Below are 15,806 nucleotides of genomic sequence, written 5' to 3'. Positions count from 1 at the left end.
CTAAGAAAAAACAAATGTAGACTAATGTAAATTGAACTGATCTGTACTGCAAACTGATGTAAACTAAACTGACCTAAAGATTGATGTGCAAACTAATGCAAACGAAATCTGTATTTTCTTTGAAAACACGTGATTGAACAGATGACTCTGGTGAAAGGGGCATTAAAAGAGGTTTTCGGGCATTTAGTGAGCTACGAATATTCAGATGCAGTAACTCTGCCAGAGTCACAGAATTCTGTAGGGCAGTGGGAATGTGTTTAGTGAAGCCTGTAAAAGCTACGTTTTTTTTTCCTTTTTTCATTCAATCCAGTGGGCTGAGCAAAATAAAAAACTGAAGACCTCAGGAGGCGCCACTGTACTATCTCTGTGATGTTGGTATCTCCTTACTGTGCTATTGTTTTCTGACAGGGAATGCTCACCCCCCCCCCGGCCAGAAGACACCAATCAGCGCTTGCGGGAATTGGCTGATCGGATGCTGGTCTTCCAGCAGCTTGTTTGACAGAAGCCAGCCAGGCTGGTGTACCCATAGACCAAATGTCGGCCGATTTTCCATTATCGGCTGATATTCCGCTCATGTGTACCAGGCCTTAGCTTGTTCCTGAGCCAGCCTGTATCAATTGACTGCAGTGTAGCCACTAATATATTCAGGACCTGTTTGCTCTGTTTGTTAGGATTCCTAGAAAAGAATAAAACAATTGGCAGTTAAGATTTCACATGTATTCATTTCTACCGTTTATTGTGCTTTTAAGTTCAGCTTTATTAGGTTAAACGCATTCGCTAGAATGTAAGCCACATAATCTGTTGATGGGGTTGTTTGCTTACAGCCAAAAAATGAGAACCTACCATATGAAAAGTATTTCTACTGCTAGTTGTGGCTGGTAAATCATTAATCATTAATATTAATCCCCTGGGGAAATGGAGAGGACCACATGTAAAAAGAAACTAGTGTATTTAGTAGATAACAGCAGCAGTGGATTCATATTCAGAATCTTGTCACCACCTTAAAGGTTTATTGTAAGGCAACCACTTTATAGATCCTCGTTTTTCCAGTTTCTTTGTCTTACCAGGTTAAACCACTTGTGGGAGCTCTTAGCCATCTACTCTCATGAATGACTGGTAGTTTGTGAATTTAGGAATTTTTTTTGCAGCCTGACTTTTTGCCATTAGCTAATGTTATTTCCCATTTTGATAAAACTATTTTTGCTTGACATGACATTTTTCCAATATTTCTTTTCTTTACCTAATTATATTGTTACTGTAACTGTTTGTGCTTTGCTATTTAACATTTTACCATATCCATTAAGATGTGCTAATGTGTTTCAGCTGAAGACGTGTTTTTATATTGGGTTATTTTTTGTAGTCTAGGACTCCACCCACCAATGAGTTTAAAGTTGGTATGAAAGTAGAAGCTCATGACCCTCGAAATGTTACCTCTGTTTGTATAGCCACGGTCATTGGAATCTCAGGAGCCCGGTTACGTTTGCGACTGGATGGCAGTGATGATAAAAATGACTTTTGGAGGCTGGTGGATGCCTCTGACATCCAGCAAATTGGCACGTGTGAGAAGAAGGGAGATATGCTGCAGCCACCTTTGGGTAAGGGTGAGGGTAAATTCTTTGCAATGCACTGTGACGCATTTTCTAGTCAATATATTTTTAAATAGTCAAATCCAAAAAATTATTAACCATTTTTTACAGAAATAATGCACTTGGTACAAACTACTGTAGCTTTTTTTTTTTTCTAAAGTCAAAGTATGACAGTATGTACATTTGTTTTAGGGCTCTTTCACACGGTCCGCCTCCGTAGGCGGATCCGTGTTGCTCAGCGGGGATCGATCCGCGATCCCCGCTGAGCCGGCGGATGACAGCTCCGTCTCCGCTTGCAGAGCGGAGAGGGAGGTGTCTCAGCACCCGCTGCCCTCTATGGGGGATCAGATGAGAGCGGACCGCTTGTCCGCTCTCATCAGATCCGCTCCGCTCCGATTACTGAACGGATGGAAAAATAGGGTTTCCATCCGTCCAGATTTCAGCACAGGATCGGATGCGGATGGCAGCGGGTGTCAGCAGAGGTGTCTCCGCTGACACCCGCTGCCCCATAGAGCTGCATGGAGGATCCGATCAGATCCGCCTAAAAAACTGACAGGCGGATCTGATCGGACCGCCCGTGTGAAAGAGCCCTTAGTTATTTTTTGCAGTTTTGTATGTTTGTTTTTAAAGTATTTTTATTTTTTTTTGTGAACCTCACAGGTTTACATTCTTGGTCTTCCATATTTCATTGTATTAAAGGATATCCAAACTTAAAATCAAAAATGTTTTAAATTGCAGTATGCTAATCCTTAGATGACTTGGCAGCATTACTTTTTTTTTTTTTTCAGTCCCCCCCCCCCTTTATTTTACCCAGTGATCCTGCCAGCAATACATTTCCTATCTCTGGGTGGGGACATTTATGTTTTTTTTTTTTTTTTAACACTATGTCTGTTTAGAAGCATTTTTCTGCATACGACCTCACGTTTTGGTGTGAACAGGATACACAACACAGCTCAACTGCTATAAAGTGAACAAGCTATCCTCCACTGTATCTATGACAAGGAGCCATGGTTGTCACTAGGCTGGGTTACAAATAACATGTTTTTATTCATCTCCTAACAAGAGGGATGGGGTTAGTAGTTTACTGAAGAAAGATAACCTTGTTTTTGCTGTTAGTGCAATTCACAGGAAGTTACTAGCATACTGGATTTCTATCAGGATTAATGTATTGCTCTGTACTTGTAGAAAAAGTAACAAGCCTGAAAAAAGATAACTGATGCACCCACCATGATTTAGTTATCCTTTAAATGCAGAGATTTGTATTTGATTCCTATTTGCTCTTTCAAGCTTTTCTATAGTAACACACATGTGCACACTGATATCTATGGAAATGCTTGAAAACCTGTGTCATTGATTGTTATGCAGTATGTGCAATACAACATACACTCACTGGCCACTTTTTTAGGTACACCTTGCCTGTACAGGGTTGGACCCCTTTTGTCTTCAGAACTGCCTTAAATGTTCATGGCATAGATTCAACAAGGTGTTGGAAGCATTCCGCAGAGATTTTTGTCTATATTGACATGATAGTATCACGCTGCTGCTGCAGATTTGTTGGCTGCACATCCATGGTGCAAATCTCCTGTTCCGCCACATCCCAAAGGTGCTCTATTGGATTTGGATCTGGTGACTGTGGAGGCCAATGGAGTACAGTGAACTTATTGTCATGTTCAAGAAACCAGTTTGAGATGATTTGAGCTTTGTGACATGGTGTATGATCCTGTTGGAAGAAGCCATCAGAAGATGGTACACTGTAGTCATAAAGGGATGGACATGGTCAGCAACAATACTCAGGTAGGCTGTGGCATTTAAATGTTGCTAAATTGGTACTAAGGGGCCCAAAGTGTGCCAAGAAAATTTCCTCTACACCATGTCCACCACCAGCCTGAACCATTGATACAAGACAGGATAGATCCATGCTTTCAAGTTTACACCGAATTCTGACCCTATCCTCTGAATGTCGTAGCTGAAATTGAGACTCATCACATCGGGCAATGTTTTTCCAATCTTATATTGTACAATATTGGTAAAATTGTACAAATTGTAGCCTCAGTTTTCTGTTCTTAGCTGACGGGAGTGAAACCCAGTGTGGTCTTCTGCTGCTGTAGCCCATGTTCTTCATGGTTTGATGTGTTGTGCATTCACAGATGGTATTCTTCATATGTTGGTTGTAATGAGTTACTGTTGCCTTTCTATCATCTTGAACCAGTCTGCCCATTCTCCTCCTCACATCAATGAGGCATTTTTTTCATCTACACAACCGCCGTTCACTGGATATTTTCTTTTTCTGGTCATTTTCTGTAAACCCTAGAAATGGCTGTGCATGAAAATGCCAGTAGATCAGCTGTCCCTGTGTCAGAACACAATAGTTCAGTGGAGAGATTGCTGTACTTGTAACGCATAGTTAGTACAGCGAGCGCCTTCGTTTTTTCATTCAGCCTGCTGGGTTAAATGAAAAATAAACTGCCTGTATGTACTAGGCTTTACTCACATTACCACTGCAAAGGAGAAAGCAGAGTCTAAGTATGTAATAACAAAATATGACTTCCCTGTTTACTTATAAATACAAACTTTACATAGAAACAACATTTTTCAAAAAACTGGTGCTCTTTGAACAGATTTGTGTTTGCATTAAGCTGATACCTTAAATGCATAGCCTAAAATAAAAAAAAAAAAAAATTCCTTCAAGGGATATAAAGTGCATATGCATACAACGCCAAAATACATGAATTCATAAATGTATTATGATTGCAAAGGTGGTGTGTTAATATAAAATGAACATAAATATTTACAAAAATAGCTGTGCAAATGAGAATAAGAAAATAGTATGGAAGTCCAACATAATCAATAAGGTGCTAGACGTATAAAGTGCTCCGTGATAGTAAAACTGAGGGATTCTGATAGACCATCCACCAATTAGTCCTATTTGTGGATATATGGATGATAGCAAGGAAGCCCCAAGGTGCCAGTGAGATAGGTAGAATGCCTAATCCCCAGATGTTGTTGATCTTAGTTGCTGTACAGCAATAAGATCACATAAACTTGTGTGGTCACCGTGACCAAGATGGAACGTCCCCCTGGAAGGCAATCCTGCTGCTTCCTGATTTGTTTAATTGGTGGCTCTTTGCTAGACAAATGAAAAAATGTAGACCGGTCTCATAGTGAATTTGTTCCATTCCGGATTAAAACAATTCTAGGATACGCAGTACTGCCAAGCAATGTCAAACAATGAATCTAAGATTCAGATTGGAGTGCACGTGGAGACGTCAGTAGACGTGGTTGGAACTCATACCGGAAGTTGTTTGTGTTCCGGTCTCTAGCCCTACAGTTTCCTCCTTAGTAGTGGAAAACTACACGGATCGCATTGTTTGACATTGCTTGGCATTTTTTCATTTGTCTAGCCAAGGAGCCACTGGTTAAAGAAATCTGGAAGCAGCAAGATTGTCTTCCAGGGGGACGTTCTGTCTTGGTCACGGTGACCACACAAGTTTATGTGATCTTATTGCTGTACAGCAACTAAGATCCATAACATCTGGCGAGTAGGCATTCTACCTATCTCACTGGCACCTTGGGGCTTCCTTGCTATCATCCATATATCCACAAATAGGACTAATTGGTGGATGTCTATCAGATTCTCTATCACGGAGCACTTTATACGTCTAGCACCTTATTGATTATGTTGGACTTTCATACTGTTTTCTTAATGTCATTTGCACAGCTATTTTTGTAAATATTTGTTTATTTTATATTTACACACCACCTATGCAATCATAATACATTTATACATTTATGTATTTTGGAGTTGTATATATGCACTTTATATCCCTTGAAGGAATTTTTTGATAGTCATTGCACAATAATTTGCTTGAATCAATATGTGGTAATTATCTTGTCACATGTATTCGTAACCAAGCGCAATGGGAAGTGTGCAATAGACATCATCAACTTAAATTTTCGGTCCTGCTTTTCATTCACGTATTTTTCACTTATTTATTTACACAATTATTTATCCATTGGCGCAAGTGCAATGTATCTAAAGAAAAAAAAAAAACCCACCTGTATATATAAATGCCAGAATTGCGAAAATTTATATTATTTTAAAATGTTTACAGGATTCCGGATGAATGCCTCTTCTTGGCCAATGTTTCTTTTAAGAACACTAAATGGAGCAGAGATGGCACCAGCATCTTACTTTAAAAAGGTAAACGCAACATATTTAAACATATACCTATAAAGCACCCCGCTTAACACTTTGATAGAACTACATGTTAAATAGAATCCAAAAGGACATGGTGGTATAAATGCTACACTTTGATAGTAGAGAGCAGTGGAAGGCATCTTTACACTGCTGCTGAGACTACATTTTTTTTTTTTACTCACAGTATCAGTCAAAAGTTTTAGAGCACCCTCATAATTCCAGTTTTCATTGAAATTTGAAACAGTTTAAGCCCAGTGAATAATGGGGAATGGTACGAAGGTAAGCAGGAAAACTGCCAGAGGTGGAAAAGAAAAAGCTTAGGTTAACAAAAACTGAAAAATAATGTACATTTCAGAGTTATACAAAAAGACCTTTTACAGAGAAGTAGTAACAGGTTAACAACTGACAGCTGTTCTTCAGCATTGTAAGTGAATTAATCCTTGAAATTTTATGCTAACAATTTTTTTTCAGAATTTGTATAGCACATTACAATATAAAGGAAGACAGTACAGTTTCAATACCAAGAGGGTTAAGAGGGTCCTGCTTATAAGAGCTTACAATCAAATAGGGTGGGACAAGTGATACAAAAGGTTATAAATGTGAGGTATGAACTGATGGACCTAAAAGTTTTGTTGGAGGCAGGATAGGCTTTTCTGAAGATTTTCAGGGATTGTCCAGGGAGAGGCTCTGGAGAAGTCATGGAGACTAGCACAGAAAGAGGAGATAAGAGCTTGAGAGCAGAAGGTTTTAGTTACATAGTTACATAGTTACATACATAGTTGGTGAGGTTGAATAAAGACAAAAGTCCATCCAGTTCAACCTGTGTAGATGTGTGTGGCTGTAATCATCTTGCATACCCCTGAATGTTCTGATCCTTGAGATGTACGTCTAAGAGTCTTTTGAAAGCCACCATACTACCCGCAGAAACCACCTCATGTGGTAGAGAATTCCACAATCTTGTAGCCCTAACAGTAAAGAACCCCCCACGTTGCCTGAGGTTAAAACGCTTCTCCTCTAATCGCATTGTATGCCCCCGAGTTCTCATGCAATCCCTTCGACTGAACAGCTTTTTTTCTAAGCCTAGATCCCCATTTAGATATTTAAAAATTGCTATCATGTCCCCCCTCAGGCGTCTCTTCTCTCCAGGGAGAATAAATCAAGCGATTGCAGACGCTCCTCATAATCAAGGTCCTCCAATCCCCTAATTAGTTTAGTTGCCCTTCTCTGGACTCTCTCCAGCTCCAACACATCCCTTCTGAGGACTGGTGACCAGAATTGGACCGAATACTCCAGATGAGGTCGGACCAGAGTTTTATAAAGTGGAAGGATTATAGTTTTATCTCTGGAATACATCCCTTTCTTTATGCATGCTAATATTCTGCTAGCCTTGGCAGCTGCCGCTTGACATTGCATGCTGTTGCCTAGTCTATCATCAACCAAGACTCCCAGATCCTTCTCCATTTTTGATTCTCCCAAGGGTTCCCCTCCTAACGTGTATTGTGCTTTTATGTTTCTAGTCCCCAAGTGTAAAACCTTACATTTCTCCACGTTAAACCTCATTTGCCATGTCTTTGCCCACTCCGTTATTTTGTTCAGGTCATTCTGTAGGATATCTGCTTCATGCTGTGCTGTTATTGTCCTGCCTAATTTTGTGTCATCTGCAAAAACGGATATTGAACTACTGATCCCGTCCTCAATGCTGTTTATGAATAAATTGAACAAGGTTGGTCCTAGGACTGAGCCTTGGGGGACCCCGCTTACTACCTCAGACCAGTCTGAGTATGCGCTGTTTATTACCACCCTTTGGATACGCCCTTTTAGCCAGTTCCGTATCCAAGAGCAAACCCTGCTGTCGATACCTGCAGACCTTATTTTATAAATTAAGCGCTTATGGGGAACTGTATCAAACGCCTTAGCAAAATCTAGGTACACCACATCCACTGGTCTGCCCCTATCTAGCTCACAGCTCAGTTTTGGGAGGGGTGGAGAGGATGTTTTGGGTGCTATTTGGAGACAAGATAGATGATGTAGCTTGGGACTTGTGAATGCCTTTATATAGTTGTTAGTATTGAGAATTTAATTCCCTAGGCAATTGGAAGCCAGAGGAGAGATTGGCAGAGAGTGGGGGCAGACACTGAGCGGTTGGTAAGGTAGATGAATCGACAGTTATAAATTCAAAAAATGGCTTGGTAACATATTAAATTTACCTAATCCTGCCTACACTTTTATATAGTGTTTGTCAACATAGCCTGAAAACCTTTTTTCCTATCTGTTCCCAGCCTCACTAGCTTGAGCCCCCAGGGATCCACACAGAGAAAACCCACATTTACCTCTAAAATTGTTAGGGTGTATATATATATATATATATAATATGGCGATTGCTGGTTGGAATTTTGTGTGCTATCACTCTGGCGTCCGGACGATAATATCTTTTTGTTTCATTTTTTATGTATGTCTGTTTGTGGCCTTTCATTGTCTACTGCGAGTCCATACTCGCATTCATGTGGATTTGGTTTACCTTGTCTGAGTATTCTTTGTTTACACTTTCTAAATCCAATTTGTTTCCATTGTGAAAAAAAAGCAACAAACTATATTTTTTTAAAGAATACCATTCTACCACTTTTTTGGCAACGTAATAGCCTCTTTTTTTCTGTGCTTACACAGGATACATTTTTTGCCATAGATGAATCTGATAGCAGCATTCATGATGGCTCTCTGTGTAAGATCGGTATTGAAACAGACCATGTTAGTACACCGTCTTAAGCAAATTTTGGACAGTATTGTACTGCAGAAGTACTATATTACATAGTTGCATAGTTAGGTTGAAAAAAGACACCAGTCCATCAAGTTCAACCTTTGGTGTGTGCTTGCTGTTAACCGTACATTGCATAACCCTGTATGTTGTGGTCTTTAGGGTGCCCATCTAATAGTTTTTTGAAACTATTGATGCTCCCTGCTGATACCACTGCTTGTGGAAGAGCATTCTAAATCCTTACCGCTCTGACAGTAAAGAACCCTTTACGCAGTTTTAGGGTAAACCGCTTTTCTTCTAGAGTGGCCCCATTTCTTATTGAATTCCCTTTCTCTGAAAAGTTTGTTCCCTATGCTAGGGTCACCAGTACGGTATTTGTACATTGATGATATGTTCTCTCTCAAGTGTCCCTTCTCCATAGAGAATAAGTTCAATGCTTGTAGTCTTTCCTCATAGCTGATGTCCTCCATTCCCCTAATTCTCTTTGTTGCCCTTCTCTGGGTTCTCCAGCACATCCTTTCTGAGGATTAGTGCCCAGAACTGGACAGCATACTCAAGATGTGGCCGGACCAGAGTCTTGTAGAGTGGGAGAATAATCTTTGTATCTCCTAGGGTGAAACTCCTTATTCTTTTTACATGCCAGTATTCTGTTGGCTTTGCTTGCAGCTGCTTGGCATTGCATGCCATTGCTAAGCTTGTTGTCTACTAGAACCACCAGGTTCTCATCCATCTTAGATTCACCCAGAGGTTCTCCCCCTAGCGAGTAACTTGCGTTCGTATTTCTGGCACTCAAGTGCATTACCTCACATTTTCCAACATTAAACCTCATTTGCCATGTAGTTTCCCACCTGTGTGGAAAGTGGGGTCGCCCACGGATCTGTCCTGGGACCAACCCTGTTTAATTTATTCATAAACAACCTTGAGGATGGGATAACCTACACACTCTCGCTATTTTTGGACAATACTAAACTAATCATGCCAATATCTTCTATACAGGACGTGGTAACCTTACAAGCAGACCTGAACAAAATGGTGACTCAAGTCAGAATAGAAATACTGCCTCCAATCCGCCACACGGGTGGGCAGCGGGCCCGGGCCCCGCCCCCCCCTCCCCGGCGCCCCTCACGGGAACACACTGCGCCCTGGGAAGGAAGCGGCCCCCTCCCCCCAATCCCACAATCGCATACCGAACCGGGGGAGGCATTTGCCATCGGTCAATGCACTGAGTGGAGTAGAAGTTTTGAAGGAAGGATAAGGGGAGAAAAAAAATAAAATAAAGAGAGAGAAGGGAAAGGAAAAGAAAAAAGAGAGAGGAAAAAGAAAAAGTCACGTATCGGGGAAAAGCAAAAGTAGCAGCAAAGAAAGAGGTAAGAGAAAAGATCAGTAGCGGTGTATAGAAAGGGGTCAGCATCCAGGTCCCCCCCCCCCCCCCCCCCAATCAGGGGCAGTAGCAATCCCCATCGCCGAGAAAGGGCAACGGCACTCCCCCGTCAAGGAGGGCCGGCCAGATATCGGAGCCAAGGGTCCCAGGTCTTATCAACCATACGCATCTTATCATTAAGCAGCGCTACCATCCGTTCATTTATCATGATCTAGGTCAGCTTCGCTTTGAGCAGTTCAAGCGATATGACAGGACTGCGCCAGGAGCGAGCGATTGCAATTTTAGCAGCTGTGAATATAAAAGCTATAAGGCGTTTAGTATGTTTAGACTCCCCCTCTATCTGTCTACCCAAAAGAGCTTGTTGGGGAGATTTCACCAAGTTAACCTGCGTCAAGGAGTATATAAAATTGTAGGTGCGAATCCAAAAACGTCTTACTTTTGGGCAGGTCCACCAGGTGTGGAAGACAGTGCCCGCTTGTCCGCAACCCCAAGTGGGACGCTGTAGGAACCGCTGCCGCCAACCTGACCGGGACCATGTACCATCGGAGGAACACCTTGTAGTTAGCTTCTATTAGGGAAGTATTGAGTATAGACTTAGAGTTGTATTGCGCTAAGGAATTCCATTCAGTGCGATCCAAGTTCTCATCTAGGTCCTCCTCCCAGCGGAGCATATATGAAAGTTTAGTATCATCACCATGCAGTACGTTTATAAATCGTGGATATATAGCTTTTTTGCTTATCCACCGTACGACAGAGAAACTCCATTTGCGTGGAGGTAGTGATGTCGCTCATGCGCTTGAGGGAGGCTACAAAATGAGAAATTTGGGTATAGCGATAATATTCCCGGTCTGGGAGGGACTACTTCTCCTGTAGCTGGGTTCTGGTAAGCAATCCATGGTGATCGCACAAATCTGCCAGCCGGAGAAGTCCCTTATTCGTCCACCATTCAAATGCAGAGGGACTGAGGCCCGGGGGAAACAAGGGGTTGCCCAGTAAGGGCACCAAAGGCGCGTGGGGGGATTTAAAATTGTGGCGTTTTGAAAGCCTATCCCATATACCTAGGGAAAGGGACAATGTAGGACAAAGTATACCCGGCCTGTCCTTGGCCCATAGCCACATCACGTGGTGTATCGGGGCCTGTAAATGGGCCGATTCCAATCGCATCCAAATGGGGGGAGGATCTCGGGAGTGGAAGCGGACTAAATGAGCGAGTTGTGCCGCATAATAATATTTACCCAGATCCGGGACCCCCAGGCCCCCTCTGAGCTTCGGGGTAAAGAGGGTACGTCTGTTCACCCTGGGCCTCTTGTCCCCCCACACAAAGCGGACAATCGCCCCCTGAAAATCCCTAAGATCCGATATGTTGAGCATTACAGGTAAAGTGCGAAACAAATATAACAGTCTAGGCAATAATATTCATTTTGACCGAATTCAACCTACTGAACCACGACGGGGGATTAGCCAACCAACGAGCAAGGACCTCCCGCAGTTTTTTATATAAAGGTGGATAGTTGTGTGTATAGAGTGTAGCAATGGATGTCGTGAGGTGAATCCCAAGATATGGTAGCGACCGTTCCTGCCAGGGGAAAGTAAAGTTAGCATTGAGAGCTAAGTGTGTGGCCTCGTCTAATGTCAAATTTAAAGCCTGGGACTTGGAGGGTTAACCCTAAGACCAGAGATGGATGTGAACGCCTCTGGATCTCCAAGTAGGTTAGGGATAGATATCAACGGGGATGAAATGTACATCAAGATATTGTCTGCAAAAAGGGCACACTTGTGCTCCACACCTCCACACGGTATGCCCCGGAATATTTGGGTTAAGACGAATCTTGATTGCCAGCGGCTCCAAGGCCCAAATGAAAAGGAGAGGTGACAAGGGGCACCCCTGGTGCGTGCCCCTGTGAATCGACAAAAAGTCGGATCCGTAGCCCTTTATAGACAACCTTGCAATAGGGTCGTCATACAATGTTTGAACAAGGGTGAGAAAGTTGCGTCCGAAGCCAAAACGCTCCAAAGTCAGCAAAAGGTAATCCCAGGACACGGAGTCAAACGCCTTGTGTAAGTCCAAGGACAACAACATGCCATTCCTACGTCCCATGCCATCCCAGTTAGATTTAAGGGCCGAAATAACATTGATAGCACACTTAGTTTGGTCTGGCGCTTGCCTACCAGGGACAAAACCAGTTTGGTCAGGGTGTATATAATCCGCCAAGAAGGAATTAACAATTCTATTCAATTCCAATTCCAAGAAGGAATTTAACCTAGTCGCCAGCACTTTCGCCATAATGTTGAGATCCACGTTGATAAGCGAGATCGGTCTATAATTAAGACAATCTCCGTGGTCCTTGCCCAGTTTAGGAATAACATGGATATATGCGTTATTTTCATATTTAGGGATTGATACCCCTATCCTAATGGAGTTGAAGTAAACACAAAGATGGAGGATCTCATTAAACTTTTTATAGTAGTGTCCGGAAAACCCGTTGGGACCGGGCGCCTTTTAGTAGGGTTAATGGTTTTAATAGCAGCCAGTACCTCAGAGTCCGAGAACTCTCTTTCCATGATATCCACATGGGGGAGGATAGCCGAGGTAAAGGGATATCCTGAAAAAAGTCGTCGAATAGGGACTGGCGTAGCGGTTGCGGCTGAGAGTAGAGTTTGGAGTAAAAATTGTAAAATTCATTGACTACCAATAGGGGGTTTTGCGTCCGAAGACCCGTCCGGAGTCTCAATTTCGGGAGCGCCGAGGAATAGGGTCGAGGGGTCAGCCTACGGGCCAGCAGTGTGTGTGGTTTATCACCCAAGGTATAATAGCAGTTTCCCGACCAGCGAAGGGACTTTTCTGCCCTAGTGGTCAGGCTAAATTTGAGGGCCACTTTTTAGCTCTTTTTAACGTATTCCCCTTTGGAATGCACTGGCCAATTCCTTTATTTAGCATGTTCTTGAAGCACATCCATTTTTCCTCTGTGTTTTATCCTATTTTATATTGTCTGGCAAAGAGCGCAGTTTAGGGAAGTTGGCTCTTTTTCAACTCGGTGTCCTTTACCCTTGTGTTTCCTATTAATACAATTTATATCTAAACGAATTGACCTTTGGTCACTCTTTCCTCAGTTGCCCCGTATTTCTACACCCATGATCAGGTCTGTATTGTTAGTGATCAGTAGGTTTAGTAATGCATTGTTTCTTGTCTGTGCGTTCACCATCTGACCCATGAAACTGTCCTGCAAAACGTTTAGGTAATGGCAAGCCTTAGATGAATGCGTGGTTCCTTCTGCCCAATCTATATCTGGATAATTAAAATCCCCCTTTATAATGACACTTGCCATCCTTGCTGCCATTCCAAGCAGTGATAGGACTCCCTGACTCCCCCCCTCTTCTGATTAGGGGGCCTATAGCATACACCCAATATTACTTTCACCGTAGTACCTTCCCTTTTGAAGCTCTACCCGTAGGAATTTTACCACCTCCCTAGCTCCATTCATGATATCGTCCCTCATATTTACCTGCATTTTGTTCTCGATACACAGGCATACCCCTCCCCCTTTTTTACATTCTCGATCTCTGCGATATAGGGAATACCCTTGAATGGTTGCCAGCCAATTATAAGAGCTGTCAAGCCAAGTCTGTGAAATTCCCACAAAATCTAAATCCTCCTCGTATATTAGCAGCTCCAGTTCTCCCATCTTGTTGGTCATACTTCTAGCATTTGCATACAAACCTTGTAATTTTGTCCGGTTTGCACACTATATCTTCGTTCGATGTTATGAGGCTGCACTTGCGATTTGTCAGCCTACCTACCTTGGGTTTAGGATCTCTGGACACCCTACCGCTAATGCCCTCTGAACCTTGCTCCCCGCTGGCTAATTATATATTTGGACCCTCCCCAATCACCTAGTTTTGAAGCCCCTCTAAGTTTTTGGTACTCTTTTCTCTCCCAGTACGGCTTCGCCCTCCCCATTTTTAGGCGCAATATTGCTCTCAAAATGGCGAGAAAAAGGCAATTAACAAAAGGATAACAGACAGACCATTAAAAGTGTAGGCCTTTCCTTTAGAGTAATTGCAAAGAAAGCCAGGGTATCACTTGGACACTGGGGGAAACTGACTGGGTCTGGCAATACCCAAAGCCACAACAGATTTAGAAGACAAGTTTCTGCGAGTCAACCGCTTGTGTGGCAGGCGGCTTACAGGACAGCCGATTTAAAGTGATTGTAAACCTTTTTTCTCAGGTCGCCTTTAAGGACAGCACCTGGAGAGAGCGCAGCTCCACCCAATCCACAGGAAACACTGCAAATAAAAACTCCTCCTCTTCCACCATGCCTCAGTCATTTGTGTTTCCTCCGCCATGGTGGAAGCATTGCAGGAGCTGTGTGGAAGGGCTGCTCTCTCTCCAGGGGGAGAATAGGAGTAATTGCCCATTTTCTATGTCTGTATTGGGACCATCCCAGCTCCCCTCCCTGGAGTTTTCAAAGGGGGTACGCTCCGGGGAGCTGAGTCCCATCGGAGGATCCGGTCCGGGTGTCAGAGGTCCGCGCTTCGGCCGGCCGGCGGGTGGGGAGCCGCTTTGGGCATTTGAATCTCCCGCACTTTCGGACTCTGATCCCGGGGACGCGCGGCGTCATTTCCGGTGGACGGGACTTCCGGTGGGGGCGTGGCGGCGTTCGCTCCAACCGCAATACACGCAGGGGTCAGAGGCAGGTCACAAGGTCGGCGCTTCCGCTTCCGGTCCACAGAGGAGGACGCGGGAAGCTGTATTTAAATGGAGAGATCTGCCAGCAAGCTGCGCTTTTCAACAAACATGGAGGAAAAGTCTGCAGCGACGGTGGAAGCAGGCACCGCCAGCGCCGGCCAAGCTCAGGTAGGAGAGGTGCAGTGGTGCCTCTTTCTTCTTTACTTTGTGAGCTTTTTATTTTGGGGTTTCTTCCTTCCCTCCTTTGGAGCCTGCCCTGTAGACTGAGTAACTGTTCCCAGTCTAACAGGATATATATGCATCTGGGAGTCTTTTCTTCTGATCCTTTTTGGTGTGGGTCACGATTTTTTCTCCCTTGCAAAAAATCACTAGGTGGTGTTTTTTTTTTTTTTTTTATTAGTGGTTATTGGGGATTCATGGTGGCTTTTTCTTTACCAGGTTAAAGCCACAGTGAAGACAAGAGCCCCAGCATCAAGGAAATGCCCTTCATGCAAAAATGCCCTTCATGCAAAAATCCACTCGGAGATTCCTGGGTGAAGCCACTTTGTAAATCCTGTATTGCTGACCTAGTGAAGGAAGAGTCTAGTCAGCAGAATAGCGACTTCATGTCCTCATTCAAAGAACTCACAGACACCTTGTCATCAGTTCGTTCCCTGTTATCCAGGACACCACAAGTTCTATCAGATTCCCAACAAACGGGTGGAACATCTTCCCAGCCGTCTACTTCTGCAGTGTCAAGTGATTCAGAAGATGAGGGGGAGAGTGCTCTCTGTTCCATCAGGGATTCGGAGGAGGAAGAGAAGGAAGAGGTGGCCACATCTTCCAGATACAAATTATCCTTGGAAGAGGTTGATGATTTGCTGAAGGCGATTTACACCACGTTAGAAATCACAGAAGAAAAGGTGCAAGTTTCACTTCATGACAAAATGTACCAGGGATTCCTCTACGTCCAGCCTTAAGCCGGCCATGGCCTCCATTGTGGTAGCCAGAAATCTTGAGTGCTGGCTCGAACAACTTAAAGGGCATGTGGAGGCTGGAACAGCAAGGAAAGATCTCCTGGATTCGTTTCCGCTGCTCCTCAAGGCAGTAAAGTATATGGCCGATGCTTCTGCTGAATCCATTAAAATGTCCGCCAGGTCAGCAGCCCTTGTCAACTCTGCCAGGAGGGCGGTCTGGTTGAAAACCTGGTCAGGTGATTCAGC

General features: G+C 43.5%; 1 protein-coding gene across 1 annotated transcript in view; it reads left to right on the top strand.

Annotated features, from left to right (window-relative positions):
* The window catches only part of SCML2 (Scm polycomb group protein like 2), a 277,149-nt gene that overhangs the window by 78,156 nt on the left and 183,187 nt on the right, over positions 1–15,806 (top strand). The window contains exons 4-5 of the mRNA XM_082245590.1: positions 1,361–1,595; positions 5,699–5,787. Of these exons, the coding sequence (XP_082101716.1) occupies positions 1,361–1,595; positions 5,699–5,787 (324 nt within the window). The remainder of the gene's footprint in view (positions 1–1,360; positions 1,596–5,698; positions 5,788–15,806) is intronic.

Source organism: Pelophylax lessonae (assembly GCF_965119305.1).
Source record: "Pelophylax lessonae genome assembly, chromosome: 2".
NCBI lineage: Eukaryota > Metazoa > Chordata > Amphibia > Anura > Ranidae > Pelophylax > Pelophylax lessonae.
The sequence above is the reverse complement of the archived record's forward strand: the minus strand, read 5'-3'. Positions and strand labels throughout refer to the sequence as shown.